Source organism: Electrophorus electricus, chromosome 12 (genome assembly GCF_013358815.1).
Source record: "Electrophorus electricus isolate fEleEle1 chromosome 12, fEleEle1.pri, whole genome shotgun sequence".
In the NCBI taxonomy this organism is placed as follows: Eukaryota; Metazoa; Chordata; class Actinopteri; order Gymnotiformes; family Gymnotidae; genus Electrophorus; species Electrophorus electricus.
In genome coordinates this window covers 13,601,489-13,619,310 of record NC_049546.1, presented here as the reverse complement: position 1 = coordinate 13,619,310, position 17,822 = coordinate 13,601,489, and the positions used below count along the sequence as shown (strand labels likewise).

At 38.2% G+C, this 17,822-nt stretch overlaps 1 protein-coding gene across 4 annotated transcripts in view; it reads right to left on the bottom strand.

Annotated features, from left to right (window-relative positions):
- The window catches only part of nlgn3a (neuroligin 3a), a 102,715-nt gene that overhangs the window by 48,369 nt on the left and 36,524 nt on the right, over window positions 1-17,822 (bottom strand). For 2 of the 4 annotated variants that reach the window (XM_027008642.2, XM_027008645.2), the window contains 2 exons: window positions 13,921-13,980; window positions 7,014-7,163 (listed from right to left, as the gene is read on the bottom strand). In XM_027008642.2, coding sequence (XP_026864443.1) covers window positions 7,014-7,163; window positions 13,921-13,980 — 210 coding nt within the window. Of the gene's footprint in view, window positions 1-7,013; window positions 7,164-13,920; window positions 13,981-15,939; window positions 16,131-17,822 lie in introns of those variants that run through there. The other 2 variants (XM_027008644.2, XM_027008643.2) reach the window with 2 other exon arrangements.

The following is a 17,822-nucleotide window of genomic DNA, read 5'->3' as shown; positions in this document are numbered from 1 at the left end:
GCTAAATGCTGTAAATGTGTGTGTGTGTGTGTATATATATATATATATATATATATATATATATATATATATATATATATATATATATATATATATATATATACACACACACACACACACACACACACACACATTCCAATGGCTATGTGAAATAATATTTATACTTCAAATGACAAGCGCGCTGCAGGTTATTCCAGAAGGTCATGACAACAGCATGTGGCTGCACTGAGTAAAGGACAAGTGGCATGTGGTCATAGCTCACATGGAATAAAGCCAATACAGGAGCAGCATCCCATCATGCTCAGCTGCCCTCATTATTGTGTTTGAGAAGGACCTGCCCACAACCATTCCACTAAGTTGGGGCTTCAGCTTACATTTTTAAAGAGCTTTTTCTGCTTTACTTGAGGCATGTATAGATTCACAGTGTCTGCTGTAGTAACCTGTGAATGATCAAAACTACTAATATCACAGGTGTTGCATGTGACATGCAATTATTTTATATGAAAAAATGCAACTGATTTCCTTTTATTTTGAAAAAACAAAAAAGTAAAAAGTCAGGTTAAAAAATAGTGTTTAAAGCTCCAGCCGTGTCACTGGAAACAATATGATTATGCATTGGACAAACATTTTTTCCCCCACATAAATTATTCATTATACTATACACTGGATTGAGTGTAGTGTCATAAATGGGTGACCATTTGATATAGAATTGTTTACAGCAGTTTAAACAAAATAGAATTACATCGATATGCAAATTCCAGATAGAAATTTAGAAACCATTAGTATAGCATGCATAGCCAATAGAGAAAGGTTGTTTACAACATAGGGAATAACACTGGATGAAATTCCAAATGCTCACAAAGTTCAATTTTTCATAAGAGTTTTACATGACACAGACGTTCCCTGTGCATCAATAAGAACCCTTCTAAATCATCATAGCATTACTGGTAAATTTCAGAGCTTCCGCGAACAGCAGTCACCATAGTGTGTACCACTCTCCCCCATTTGAATAATTGCAACACCTACTCTGAGTCTTTTCTTTTTGCATTGCTTATGAATTCCTCTCTTGTGGAGTCATTCAGAGAGGCTGAGTGCATCTCTCACCCACCTCTGCACTCACAGCTCCCACCTTCAAACCTCTTTGCCAAGCTCCCACTCACTTCATTTGAGGCAGCACAATGTGGCCAATCCTGACTCCCACACACATGAAGACTAGTGACCTTGATTCCTCAGTGAGGCTAAAGTATGATTAATTTCTCAACAAGACAAGTAGCATGCGTTGGCCGGCAAGCTCACACAACTCTTCCCAGGAGGATCCTTCGTGACCCAAAATGCACCTGAAGACAAACAAATGCTATCCTTTTCCTACAGGGACACCACTGAATAAGGTTTGAGAGAAAATAATGGGATAGTATACCCCCATTTTTCCTTTATTGTCCAGTGTATCATCTATCACACTTCATGTAATCTCTTCGTTTTTGTTAATTAACACTTTTTATTCAACAGCTTCTTCGTGTTCCTCAAGACAAGCACCAGGTCACAGACAGGATGTAAATATAAATAAAAATAAGATGGAATACACTCTGTACTGTAACCAACATATAGAAGACCTTAAAAATACAAATATTTACCTTAGGATAGACAATCTTGAACTAGAAAAGAATTTATTCATAAGCAGCCATTTTAATAATTCTGGTTCTTTTAAATTTGATTCAGTTTTCCCTTTTTGTTAATTGTAGATGTTCTATGGTTATAATAAACAGACTGGTGAACCCTGATAGGTCACTCTGCAAAAACCAAGGGGATGGAGTAAAAAACCCACACTTCACAAAATGGTTTGTGGATATATGTCACTTCAGACAGCCTGTTGTGTCTCTTGCTCTGACAGACTAAGTGAACACTATACATTGCCTTGACCTGCACTGATGTACTACTGAAATGGTGTGTCTTGGTATTTCTGCCCAGATACATTTATAAAGCCATCTAACTAGAAAGAGTTTAGTGTCATCATTACCAATTCAGACCATGGCAGTGACATGAGTTTGTATACCAATTTAGGGATGTACCACATTGTTTTGGGTATCTGTCATTTTGTAGAGATATTCTAATTCTTATGTAGTTCAGTTCATTGAATTCCCAGTGCATTTGAAATTACAGTGTAAGCCTATATTTAAAAGTACTCAGTGTAATAACCCAGTTTATGCCAGCACAGGCAGTAGCCATCAAAGGCTAACACATGATACTACTGAGTAGTCAGTAAGATTTTCTTGCAGGACAATGAAAGACAAAATCTGGTCTAAATGCCTTTCACAGTTTTACTTACTGTCCCTATCTTTGGTTTTCCTTGTTATTATGTCTGTATTTACAGCAGAATTTAGAGCTAAGAAAAACAGGAAAAAAATTTGAACATAGTTCTCTTCTTTCTGACAGAGGTTATTTTTTTCTGTTTGACATCTGCGGACTGACGTTTCATTTTATTTGTAGATGCACACACTTAATTTGTGCTCATTTCATTAATAAGCTTTTTCTTATTATTTTCTTTTTTGTTTCTCATTACTTTTTCCTACTATTCAGCATGACTAAATGGAAAACAGGCCAACTGTCAAGCATCCCTTATTTTCAACTATTTTTGAAATTTAAAAAATGGTTTAACCCACAGACACCATCTACAGCTACTTGAAGAAAGCATAAAAGCCACATCAAATGCATCAAATGAACAAAGAACAAGCTATTTTCTTGCTTTGGGTAAAAGTAAGTCATCATCAACGTCTGTTTACATGAGGAAGAAAAGACACTGTATTATAATGATCATATGACAACACATCTAATCTGCTAGAGTATTCCACTTCACACACAATACATCTGAAGTCCTTGACCCAGATGAAAGACATTTGTCATGTAAGAGCTTTTGTTTGTTTTAAACCATGTTCATGACCATGTAGTTTCACATGGACAAAGACAACCATTATGTTTTCATAAGACAGAAACAATACATATAAATGCTAATGTTGTAAATGCTAATGTTGTCTTCTAATGCTGAACAAAGATCAGAGATGTTCAATGTCCAGTTAAAGGGAAAATGCACAAAACTGAATGACAAATTAATGGTTAATCAACATTTTATGCGTTCTAAAAACAAGGTTACACTACATACGATTAGAAACAGGTTATAAAAACAGGAAATAATAAATGTTATCACTCCAAGTAAGTATGATGCATAAGGCAATATAACTGGCCTTGCTGATATAGAACCAGAACTATTTGAAAAGCTCCTCCCTTTCAAATGCAACTCTGCTAAACAACTGGCATACTGAATTTTTCACTATTTCTCGTTGACAACCACTACTAATAATAGTGCTTTGTGACACACACAGAAAATCCATACACAAACAGCTGATCTTATTTGGCAAATTGCATCAGTTCAGCAGAAAATAGCAAGCGGGATGTTAAAATTCTCAATTTGATTTACAGTAGCCCTGTGCCAGTTACTTGCAGTAGGGAGATGCATGAACACCACTGCTCCAATTTTTCACTCTTTGACATTAATAAGATGAATTTGTTTTTTATCCCCATGAAATATGAATGAACTCATTGAAATGTCAATGAACTTTTTGGGATTTGTGGAAAATGACAGTTTAGTTTTTAAAAATTGGTTCAAATACAGATAGAATGACTATGACCATTATAAATAAATAATTTCAATAAAGTTTATTTCTCCACCATCTCCCTACAAATGACTTTGCATAGACTGTCATAGACTGTATCAACATGATTGGCGAAATAGTGAGCAGTGGCTTGAATTAGCAGCCTTGGCCACCATTCCCACACTCCCAAGAGAACACTGAGGACTTACAGTAAAGAAGGAATATTACAAAGTGACATTTTATTATTTTAATTGACCACCAATCCATGTTCACAAAGTCATAGCAATAGATTTAAGAACAAGATTTTTTACAATCACATTTTCACATTTGATAAAGCACTGCTCATTTGAATAGCCAGTTTGACAAACTGCATCACCTTAGATTTGGAGAAGAGAGGCAGTCGTTGTTCATTTTTAATGCGTTCGGAAACAGTAATTAAGTCTTCCCCATAGGAGCTGGAAATTGTGATGCTCCGAAGAACCAGTGAGTAATTATATTTGTGAAGAGCAGTGATACATGATACTCCCTTCCGACTGAGGCTCATTACACATCATTATAGAGACTCTGCAACCCAGGCCTATTCCACAAGATATACACACACACACACACACACACACACACACACACACACACACACACACACACACACACAAAATCAATGGCCTGGCTGCAAACAAGGAAACAATTCTGTAAACAAACTAGATTTCTTAGGTCTCAAACCTATCATTTATGAGCATCCAAGTCTGCATATGTGTCATCCTAGTAGGGGGGTATCACAGTGGCCTGCCGTTTGTAATTAAATTTTAAATTAGTAATAAATTATCCTTCATTTAAATAGAGAAGGATCCAGATGTAAAGCTTTTCAGATAGAGCCCCAGGAGAGGGGGGTCCATCCTTTGAAGCAAATAAGTACAACTTCTATTGGACTTGAGACAATGTAGGAGCAAGATGTCAAATTTTCAAAAGGAGAAGCAGGGGTTAAAAGCAGTTGCTGTGAGTATGTAAAAGTACTCAGAGGAATTTTTGTAGTCACATAGCCTTTATTAATAGACAACAGCATCTGCGGTCATGATGACCCTGGCCCAATTTGGTAAAGGGACAATGTGTTTCAGCTACAGTCATGTACTTTTAGTTTCCACATATACTAGAAATGTGAGGTCGGATTTAACTAGGTGCTCAAACCACCAGTCACATTATTATGAACCATCAAACTGAAACTGTATACAGCAGATAAATCAGAGATGCCATTCCAATTGGATTTACACAGCATGCTCTCAGAAGCATAGCAGTAGAATTGTGAATCTTAAATTCTACATTTGTCAAGGAACCCTTATCTGCAGCCTTTTGTTGAGAAATCAGATCTTGTTTTATTCAGACAGGTTTTATGGTCTTGTGTGCTAAATACAAAATTAACACACACCATTATCACATGAATATTTATAGAGTGGCACACTACATTGAAGGAGTTTTTACTGTTTTGTCAATGCGTTGTTAATGTTGCCTGGGGAAAAGAGAGACCTGGGTTGGTGTCACAGTCATTAAAGTTGCCTTGTCTTTTTTCACTTCATTATTGTCTAACTCTCTGAGCCTCAGTTATTTCCTGCTCATCACTTTAACCTGCCTAATTAAAAAGACTGCTTGTTTTGCATTAATATTGCTTTATTTAATTAATTATTTATGTTGCCTTGGATGTCAATTACATTCCTGTAGCTCTAAGCATGTACAAGCTTTATTTATTTATTAGAAAATCTTGTGGATGTGCAGTTAGTCTTTGGCTCATGCACAGTTTGTGTTAGCCATTCGCCAACTCTTTGTCAAGAGTCAATTTCTCACCTGTTTCTGCTGAGCCTGATATACCAGTGCAACACCTGCTACTATGCCACTTCCATGTCAGTGTTAATACTTATTGATAATGGTCTGTCAACCAAATAATATCAGTCACCATTGGCCCTGAAATCATAAACGGCCTATAATTCTCTGCCTAAAATGCACTTATAAGAATGGTGTCCATAGTGAAGCGGTCTGTGCTTGGAGGTCTTTGCAATTGAAGACAAGGGTCATGGATTCTGCTTTAATGATAAAAGTATATCTGATTACTTGTCTTTAAATTAGATAGTGTTCTAATGTTCTAAATTTAATAATGAATATTCTCTGAAAAATACATCACTAGTACATAAAATGTGTACACCGGCTCTGGTTAAGTAGCTCATAAGAATACTTTTACAATTTCAGCACTAAAATACTTAGAATTAGCCCACAAATCCAGTTGATAGTCTCTGGGTATTGCAATCTTGGTGAAAAATATAACAGCTTGGAACAGTTTAGGAAATTTTAGATTCAAGTTTGAAATTTTTTTTTTCTTTTTTTTCTTTCTACATTGCATGTTCACAGTGAAATATTTTTGGTGTTGTGCTTGTTCTTCAAGTTGTAAGAAAAAGGTTGCTCAGACATGTTCGCAAAGACATTTCAACAAGCTCTTATCAAAACACCGGAAAGTTAAAAATAAATAAATATATACGGCATTGGTATGCCAAGCTGCAAGCAAACTTTACAGGTGAAGTTTTTATAAAACGTTCTACTGAATATAGCTCCATTGGCATTCAAAGTCTTGATTCCACTGAATCCATAAAGAACGTTACTCTTCTTACATTCACCATTAAATGACATTACAAATGTTACAAATATGCCTTAAACAAAATGTGGTTGAACACTTGATTAAATGTTGTAGAGTCTGACATAAAAATGGTCTCAGCTTCTTTAATTATGGAACTGCAGAGGCGATAATACATTTTTAAAGTGACTGTCATCATCATAGAGCCGCTTTTGTGCTCCAAAGCATTTGGGAAAATGATAATATTGTTAGAGAAAATGTTAGAAAAACCTCCTGGTGATCAAATTTCAAACAATAAGCCATGTATCACTTTGTCAAAATTATCTTGAAAACTACAAGGAATCTACTATTTGTAGATTTAGACTATTTATACTATAGTATATATAGTATTAAATTAGTTGTCATATTAGTGATTAATGACAAACTAATTAAAGGATCAATCATCGTTACCATCTTATAGAAGCAAACAATATTTATGAAAGCACATATTTTTACTTTTTTTTGATAAAGTTCAGCTCACATAAGATGAAAAATCTAATTGCTTTGTTATCCTCAAATGAACCAGTTTATGCTCCATAAAGCAGGTTCCCCAGATAAGAGGCAGCTATGTTTAAAATACATTTTGTAGAGAATTCATCAAATCTCTGGGCCACTAGGTGTGAGTATAATGGCTATTTCATAATGTGAAGAAGAATCATTGGAAAATGACTAATTGCTTCTATAAGCTATGTCTAATATATAAAGAATAAGTCGCTTACCTAAAACTCCAACCCGGAAGTTGAGTGTGATCACAATGACGTTCCCATAGCTTGCCAACACACTGCCGTCAATCATGTTGCCTGTTCCCTCCATGTATGAGCCTCCATGAATGTACACCATCACGGGCTTGGCACCAGTGTCTCGTATGTCTGCAAGAGTGGTCATCGTTAAACCTTCTCTTTTCCCCTCATGGACCCAGCAAAGCAAGGCTCAACACAACTGCTGTGCAACCTTGGCACGTGGCCCTCTCAGATACCAGCCACCAAGCAACAGCCTGACCGTGACATGAAAATGCCTGTGTACTCATCTCTCCTTAACGAACTGACGGAGCAAAGCAAATAGATATGAACAGATAATGCCCTTCTCAAGATCAGAATATATTTACATATTGTAAGCTTGCTCTGGCCAGGCTCATTTTTGTTGCATCAGTGATGAGATGATGTTTACATTTAATAAATGCTCTGAATCTCATAGTGGCAATTTGGCAGCAATTTACTGCAGCATAAGAACATGGTGGAACTGTTAGATTACTCACTGGCCCAGGCAATAGGTGAGCAGAGATTTTCCCAGTCAGGGAATAAAATATTTTTTGACATTGTACTAGCTGTTAAATAATAAACAAAAAACAAAAAGGCATTTTAGACACCAGAATCCCACATTCATGTTAAGATGAGTGCTGCCTTTACCTTTTCTGCAATTTATTTGGATCAGGTAGACCTATTTTTTTTTTTTTCTACAGAAACAAGCCTAACACGTGATGCACTAAAGGGAGCTGTCAAATTTTTAATGAAGTGCTCCAGCAAAGAAAGACATAAGAGAAAGAAAGTCCTTTCTGACAGATATGACTCTCCCCTTCTTTCAGGCATGGTGGTTGTTTGGCTCTGAGTTCTGGGAGAGAACTGCTGGGCTTGTGTTCAAGCCCTTATATTGCATTCAGGGTTGCCATGGCTACTGGAGAGCAAATTTCAAGTCCTCAAGAAACAGCTAACTAATCACAAACCGCATTCTAGCTGGTGTGGCTCCTTCCATCTGCAGACTCCACTGCCCTTCATATTACGCCTGTTTACATGTGTGTAGTCACAGCGAATTATTGTTGAGCGCTGACAAGAATGAATGTTCTTTGTGTTATCTTTTTTCCCCCCTCCCAACCAGTTGTCAGTGTGTTCATTCTTTCAGTATGAAGGTCTTGTGGAGTCTGCAGTGTTTCCGTTCTAAATTCTCACGCTCATTTAAGACTAATTTATCTGGTATCTGAGAGAGCTGTGATATAGCATGATGTTAAGACCCACAATTCTTGGTTGACACTTTTACATGAAAAAAAATGATTCATGGAGTGGTAAAAGTAGATGAAAGAGAGAGAATGAAAGAGTTCCTGTAGTTGAGTAAATGGAAATAAAATGAAAACAATGAGAGAGAGAGAGAGAGAGAGTTCAAAAGAGAGACAGAGAGAAATAAAACCAGGAGGAATAAGAAGAAAGATTATTCATGTCAGTGTTATCAGTACCCTCTTTTGTTGATTAAACATAGTTACTTTGACAAAATCTGCACCTGATTTAAAAAAACAAACAAGCAAACAAATATAAAAACCCCGCAGGACTGGAGGTTACATCAATAGTTCTAGTACCTTGTCTTTTCAACAGGTTTATTCTAAGTACTAAGACAGTAATCACCATTTGCGAGCTCTACCTAGGTTTCTTTATACAAGGCAAACAGTAAACAATAAACATCTGTGGCACTTCACAGCATTTCAAAAAAGAATATGCTAATAATGAAAAGAATACATGTATAGAAGGCATTTTGGCATTAATAAATTACACAGCAGACACATTTAAATTTTTATGGACATTCAATAAATAAATAAATAAAACATTCACGTTTCAATGGGGAAACTAGTTATAATATCGATATCACAAATATACAACGAGATCTGATATGAGGATGTGGGCTTCTCACTGACAGGAGTCGGTGACACAGGCATGCTAGGTCTCTCTCACACACACACACACACACACACACACACACACACACACATATTTCTCTGTTATTGATGTCTATCAATCATTTGTGAGCACAGAGGATCAAGAATGCTTTTCACTCTCATTAACAAACAGGTGGAAATAACATCCATGCATGCCAGTACTGAACAACCTACAACATACATCTCTCCATCACACCCCTCTATCTGGTGACTAGCACATCAGTGAGTGTAGTAACTCAGGACTGAGGCTGTGGCCATGTCAGTTCGGCTGTTCTCCTGCACACTTATAAATCTCACTGGACCTCTTTGCACGGTGTCAGTCCCGTCACTTTGGAGGAGCCGGACAACACTGAGTGAAAGATGAGTGAGTGCCACTGATGAGGCCTGTTGTAGTGACAGGACGCCCAGGTTGACAAGAGTGGGTCTTGACTTAACGTGTGCAGCTGTCGCCACTGTGAATTTCGTCACGCCTAATGCAGATCGTGATTGAGTGACAGCTGGTGATTAGGGCATCCTTGGGAAGTTTAAACTGTTTTGTCACTGTAGAAGAATTGAGGATGATTTGGGTCTTTTTACAGGAGTGTTTTACATAATTTATGGATGTGGTATTCACCATGAGCCTGTAACTATTGTTTGTATTAAGAGATCTGAAGGCAATATTGGAACTGTAGTGCATACAAGTGGTATATTCCTGTAAAGCATTAAAATAGTGCAGATATTCAAAAATTATTTGAGGTTTAGTTCAGGTCAGCAACCACTTTGTATGTGCACAACACAATGTGCGTATGGGGGGAGCCTGTGTGTGGCAATTTGTGTATTTATTTTTGATTCCGACACCTCTGCCCCAAAACCAGATGGGGAAAGTGACCTTTGAAGAAGACGACTTCTTCAGGCTGGGGCCATGGTGTTTGTGCATGAAATATGTTGTTGCTAAGCGCACAGACAGGTGGTTTGATGTGCTCTTTGAAGCCTGGCCTCTGGCAGCACGAAGGGAGCTGGAGAGGTCGGGACAGAGACGGAAGGGGAAGAGGGAGGCAGGGAAGGAGATTCGGTGGGTGGGTGGGGGCTGGCAGCAGGCAGCAGCATCCCTCAGGTCCAGTTCAGAGACCTCACCGCACCTGTATGCAGATTTGCCGCCAGGCAGGCCGTAGCCTGCACACAGCTCACATCTGCACTGCTAAAATGTCATCTTCTGCTTACACCGCTGCTGGGTAATAAGCATTTACTGCCAGGTGAAAAGACCTTTCTGTAGGTTTTATATTATAGCCCATAAATCTTCCAAGTTTCAGATTTTTGAACCACCAGTGCCATAGCTGATCATTTCTCTCATGAGAGCAAGCATGTATTTGAGCTGACTTTCTTTTTGTCTTTTTAAACCATGGTGAATGACCGGTAGAATTGGATATAATTAATGCTAACAGGTAGAGCAGGGCTGGTCATGGGCATCATAGTGAGAGAACCAGAGCCGGCCAAGGATTCTCTGTCCTCATTAGGACATGAAGCTCAGTAAGCTTCGTTTGCCATAAAATGGCCAGGGTAACAACCTGGGTGAGTGCCTTTGCCTCTTAAGGTGACCATACTTGCCCCCCTCAAAGTTTTAGAATCTCTGCTGCTCCTAAATATGTCCCCTAAACAGGGATGATGCAGTCACAAGAATGATGTTTTATGGCTTGGCTGTAACTGATGGTGCGCCGAAATTCGCACCCACAAGCAGCCCTGGACAGGTACCGGAGCTGTCCTAACTGGATGAGGGGCAACCTGAAACAGGTTTGAGGCTTGCCAAATAAACAGAATTCTGATCCTGGATCCAGAATCCTGATCCTGGATGACAATGTCTCTCTAAGCAGACTGCATGATGGGTGATAAATAGGAGTGCTTGAGCTGAGCAAGCTGATAGAGGAAAGGCAGAGAGAATATGTTTGTCCACAAGCTCTGCTTTGCTGGTGTGGATTTGCTTGTCCAATGGAGAGACTTTGGAGAGCATAGGGAATATTGTGGCATAAACCACTACAACAGACATACACTATAGCAGGGCTAAACCATAGCAGAGTTACACCATACCAGGGCCCCTATATAGAGTTGCCTCATCCAAAGCTAAAGACAATAAGCATCTGGTTCCAAGAAAAAGAACACAGTGGAGACAGCTTGTGAACAGTTGTGTCAAAACTGTTGAAACATCAAATTGGATTTGTTGCCTCTTGCAATACTTCTTTTAGAGGGGCTAACAATGAAGGTATTGCTTTTATATTTAATTATTTATATAAATATAATAAAAATCCACCTGCAGATTTAACAAGGTAGCTCTAAAACACACTCAGTTCCACGCATATGCCTTTGGCGTTTTGCTTCCATCTTGTTTATCAACAACTATTTTGGTGCTCTTAAAGCTTTATAAACCATGTTCACAAATGCTCCCTCTGCAGGCAACTTTCAACAGACAATATGATAATCTGGCCCATGGATCTAGGGCAATTGGCTCGTCATGCAAAATAACTGCAAGAACACCCTGGGCATGCACCCACTCTGTCTGAGATCCCAACCCCAGTGTCCATGCCTTGCTTCCAAAGGCAGCTGGAAGCAGAGCTCTAGGCTGGGTGGCAACGCATCTGGCAGCACACCCAGCCATTTGGGCATGGCACTACATGCACTTGGCCAAGTGGATTTTTCTGGAAGAGGCACACCAGGCACTGCATGTTTGCACAGGGCAGCAACTGGATCATCTTTTTCAGCCAAATGCAAAGGTAACATGGCCACTTTGATTTGGGTATGCCAGAACCATCCTGGAGGATGTGTGGCCTCCCACAACATGGAGAGATGCGATGGCCTCTGCCATTGTTGCAGCTGGAGAAACAAGCCCTTTCCATGCTACTTAATGCCACGGATAACTCCCTCCCAAAAGAGCTGTTCGAAATAACTGCTTTTCTTTTTCCAGCTACACAACGCAAGGCCTTCAAAAGTATGAGTAAAGTCCTGGCCATGAGCCTGGTTAACCAGAATACAGCTGACCTGTGGACATGCTTCCAGAATAAACCAAGCCCCAGCCTGGTGAGCCCACACAGGGCACATGCAGATCGGGGTATTGGTCTAGAGCCGAGCATATCCTCCCTACCTGAACAATCCACAACAATCCACAACTTGGGGAGCAGCACTGGCTGGGTTATTATATAGATCCTAGGTTTAAGCCTTTTTCAGTAGCATGGAAAGAATATTCTAATCTCACCAGATATCCACCCTGAGCCCGGAATGTCTTAAGATAAATACTGAACTTGAACAATGCTATTATAGCTGAGTGGCAATGTTTTCATTTTTTCCTCCTCTCTCGACTGCTAATCCTCTCACCACAACTCATGAGCCTTCCTCTCTTCATCTAAATCCATTCGCTTTCACTGTGTCAAAAGCCTACCATGATATCCAGTAGTAGCATTCACACTGGCAAACATGCAGTGCAGCATGTATAATTGCACCACAATCACAGTTTAACTTTGTGAAAATTAATAATATGAGACAAGTTGCATTGTTTCAAGAAAGCCTCAAGAAATGACTGCTAAATCCATTTTCTTCTGCATTAAAGATTTCAATTTTAAAGATTCTTTGGTTTTAGCTATTCCATGCATGGAAGACTTCTATTTTCCATGAATATATGTACATATGTAACTTAAGCCATCATTCATCTAAGAGACCTTAGAACTGATAGAAAAATCTGAAATGTTATTTCAGAGCATTCTCAAAAGTATTTTACTTATTATAACAAGCAATGGTTGAATTCACATTCATACATTTTCCTTGCTGTTCTATATTTTTCTCCAGTTGAATGAGTTCACTGTTGATAGACACTGATAACAGTCTAACTATTAGAAGGATTTAGAAAGGCCTTTGCTAAACCATGGATTTGTAAATAATGCTTTCAGAGGCAAGCCCACTCAACAATTGACAAATTATTCATCAGGCTGTAATTATGGTTGGCCAGCTATTTCTGCTTATCCGCTGCGATCCCTGTGACCCTTTCCTATCTGAAGAATAATTACACCTGAGATAATGTAGCTAGTATGACCCATTTATAATTATGGCTGCTTATCAGTCATGCAGCTGGTAGCCCTTTCTGACCTAGTTCCAATGCATTAAGTTCTTCCAAAGTTAATTACTGAGATACAAGTTAAACATATTAGTATAGTTTGAATTTCATTCCACCTGTATTAAAAAAATCCACCTGTATTAAAAAAAAACCTCAAAGCAGTAAGCAAGCAGAACAATGTTTCTATAACCTCTTAAAAAGAGGTCTCAGTTAAAAAAATATTCCACATGTATATCATATAGAACAACTATGCCTGGATTTGGCTAAAAAGGCATCACATCAGAGCTGTAACATTTGCAACTATAGAGAACATTAAGTAAAATTTTAAAACCATTAAGTAAGATTTCAAAACCATACTTTCATCTTCTGTGCCTTGCAATAGATGAGAGTTCAAGCTGAATTCTAATTTTCATTTACACTTCTAGACGAATCTAATATTACTGCATTCACTTGAGCTCCCATCCAGGTAGGTACATGTGAGTAGTTTCAACAGCATTAATAACCTGTTTTTGATCTTGGTTGTATACTGCTCAAAAGATAGATATCAAAAGTATAACCAGGCCTAATGAGTAAAAAACCAACTCACAAACCAACCAACATAAAATAAAATAAATAAAAGGTTAAATGACAACAAGACTTTAAAGAACAGAACACACATAACTCAAGTACAACCAGTGTCGAATACACATTCATTCACATTCATCCTCAGTCGCTCCAGGGGCTTTAATGACTCTTTGGGTGTGATACTGGGTACTCTGTAAAAGAGATACACTAAGGGGTTGCATTCAAAATGTACTAGAAAAGAATCCAAACAAACTTATAAACATGCAACCGCCTTCATCACCAAAGAGAATACCTTCATCTTCATCGCCGTCGTTATCGGCTAAATCCTCTCCCTGTTTTTTGGCATGGGCCCCTAAAAACAAAGCAGGGAAAACACACAAAAGGCACAAGAGAATTCAAAGAAGTACAACCATCGAAACAGGGATGGAGTTCTAAACCTTCTAAGCAAAAAAAAAGAAAAAAAAAAGATTGTATCAACTGGCTTACAATAAAAGGATTAGGGATGATTTATAGAACATGAAATTTTCTTACATACATTTCAGATAGTAAATATACATTTCAGATAAATAGACATGCAAGTCACATTTAATTGGACAAAACCTAATAGATGGAAATGTAATTGGAGTTTAAACAATAAAATTATATTTTACTCAAGATTTTCTAATATATTTAATATGAGAAATTAAGTGGCATTGTAATTGATTTGGACCACCTAGCCTTCTTCTGTCTGCCCATAAATTACCAAAGTAAATTCAGTAAAGTATGAGTATTGCAATATGAAATATTAATTAAAAATAATAAAAATAAACAAACAAACAAACAAACAAATAAATATATATATATATATATATATCTCAAATTAAAAACATTTGATTCAAATTTCTTTAATCACCATTGTAATATTATATCCAATATCATATCATTTATTTAAAATAATTTAAAAATACACTGCACAATGGGTTGGCCTTTTGTTTGATTATCCACAATAAGGATTAGAGGAAGGGGTTGGAACTATGTAAATAGATAGAATAACAATGACAATGAGTTTTATATAGATAGTCTATGTTTAATATATACACTATATATGTGACAAAAACTAACTCTAAAATTTACATAGTGCCTTTAAGTACTGAATGTTCTATCGTAGTCTCATTTGTAAATACTCATCATAGTCTGTTTATAATTAGACTCATTATAACTGCTTGCCATGATGAACAGAGATGTCAACTAATTATATTATGTGACTTACTCTGCTGATTTACCTACATAATCAGCATGTTTGTAAAGTGACATTAATATAATTCAGAGAATTGCCAAAAGCAGAAAGATATTTGTTTTCAAACAAACTGTTGGTATTGCTTTCTAATATGGTCATACAGTTCAAGTCAGAAATCATTTGGATCTGTCAGATCAGAGAAACCAATCTTCATTGGAAGGCAACCATCCAGCACTTGAATAATGAGGCTATCTAAACCATTTGGGCTGAATCTTCAGGCAGTGTGTCAAAAAAAGTGACAATTAAAGCTTGGGATATTTTTTGTCCCATTCCACTCAAACCTTTATTCAGGTCTTCAGTTCTATCCTTTATTCAGACCAAGCATTAAATATGACCATAAGTATGACAAGGGTGGCTGGTTTTTAAAACCAGTAATGTGCATGGAACAATAATTAATTTCATATTCTTTACTTTATAGTTTTCAAATATGTTGCTACATAAATTGCAAACAGTTCTCATTCTTTATGCTTTCATTCTCTGGATGAGTTGCCCATTCCAGTTAAGCAGATTTTCATGAACAATTTCAGTAAATAAATATGATTTAAAATTCTAGATTCAGTTAAACAATGTGACATACAGAAAAAAAGCATCGAAAGGACGGCTGTGCTCAAAACCCTAATAAGGCCTTTCGCTTTTGGATTTTGGGGATTTCAAACTTCATCCCTGTTATTCTCAGCTGCCATTTCTACTTTCAGTCCATTGTGCTTTTCTGTCACTATGAAAAACAGGATGTTGCCTGCAAATCCGTTTGTGTGGATTCCTCTGAGCGTGTGCATGCTGCAGTGTTTGAGTGATAAATGTATGTGTGTGTGTGTGTTTAACTGTCACCATGCTGCGGCAGAGCCGCTGAAGAAGGGAATGAGTGAGAGGGACTGGGTGAGAACTGGGTGAGATCCGTTTTGCTGATCAGAGAGACGGATTGCCCTAGGACACAGTGCCTGCAAGCTGCCTTCCAAATATACTCTGATATTAACCTCAGCGAACAGGGAGCCCATCAGGGCCTGTGGGGAGTGCAGAAGATATATGCTCTCTCACCTCCCTCCACGACCTCCAGACCACATTGCTGATGCGCTCGATACCACCCATCTGAGCAGTGGAGGAAGGCACTTGCAGAGTCTTGGGTGGAATGCAGAGGGAACATGGAGGGTGACAATAGATCGAGCACACGGCTAAATATCGTAAAGGTCAAACCGTGCACTGGGATTTTCCTGGCGAAACGTTGGAGCTTAACAATTCACCTGTTATTCACTTTACAGGCTCTGTCTCCAATCCTCAGGTGGCTTTTCTCCTGTTCTCTCTCTTTGGAGAGCTGTGCCTTCTGCCTCTCTGATAAATTCCTATGAATTTGAGATGCTGACGTTTAAGGCTCAACTTACAGGCAATGTATTTGAAACAAAGGCTAAAAAAGGTGTGCAAAGACATGGCAGACATGGAGGCCAAAGGTGAACACTAATCAGCTGTTCACAAATAAAACAATTGGCCACTGTTGTAAAGAGGGTCAGAATTGAACAGACTGCCACTACGTGTCGTGTTAAGAGACTAACATTGTGCTTTTAATCACTGTAGCAGCATCCAAGACTTGTATGCCCATGTAAAAAACATCTCTTTTGAAATAACACTACATTAACATACTAAAATTCATACATAGGTAAACTATTAATTTTTCAAACAGACAATTTTAGGTGAATTAGTAAACACTCAGATCAGAAGTAGCCTATAGCAGAAAATGAGTTGGGCACTACCATCTTTCTCGATTATATCAGAAGCATCACACAGCATTTCTATGGGTACTGGCAACAAAAGCCATTTGGAAGATATTGGGGGAGATACACTTGGCCAGTGAGCAGCAGGGGAACTGAATGGGAACTTCCTGGCCTGGCTGTGTCTTGCATTTCAAGTCAAAATGAATGAGGCACTAGTGGTGAAGGCAAAGCTCCCAGCAGAGCTGTGCCTGTGACACGTTTAACAGAGCTGTTCCATATCATACGGAGGGGACATCCGTCCCCAACCACCCCACCCGCTCTGCTGCTTTGCTTGCTGCTTCTCTAGTCTGCAGCTCCGCTCACACGCACGCACACACACACACGCACACAGGCACGCACGCTTATGCACTCTTGCTCACTGTCACTCTTTCTCTGGATCAGGACAAGGCTGCTATCAGAACCGATTCTGTGCTTAGTCATTCCTTGGCCTTGCAGTGACCAGGGCACTTTGGTGTCCTTATTGCGCCTACCAGACTGGAGTGATCTATGGCAAGATGACGAATGCTCTGGCTACAACCTGCGATTTTAAGCCCTGAATGTTGAGCACATTTCCCACAGAAAGAGCTTTTTTTCACACCAGGCACACTGAGAACTATGTAAATGAGATCTCTGCTCTGATTCTACCAAATTCCCCTCTCTCAAACAATTAATGTGAAAAATTTTCTGAAGCATAAATTTTATTGAGGTTTCTAAGATGGTAAGGCCTTTTTGTGTCATCACCCATTTGAAATATATGAATAGCTCCCAAAAGTAAATACTGAAATATGAACATTTACACAGCAAATAGCAAACAAATGCTATTAATGCAACTGCAATCATTTCAACTTGTATTCTAAGAAAGTCTATTAATGTTATCTGTAAAAATATATGGGCATTACAAACTTCAACAGTGATTAAACTGAGCAGTGATTATACGATCTTAAGTATACAACTAATCTTAGCTCAGCCTTGTAGGTAAAAGTGAGTTCACTGAGAATGCTAATGGTTGCATTAATTGATTTAAAACCTTTTTTTTAATGGAGCCCTTACCTAGACAATATTTATATGCAGTATAGTACAAAGACATTACAAACCCAGTCCCATGACCAGTAATGCTACTCTAACCAAGACAAAATTCTGACAAACTTATCATACCGAGGTTTGCTTTCAATTATA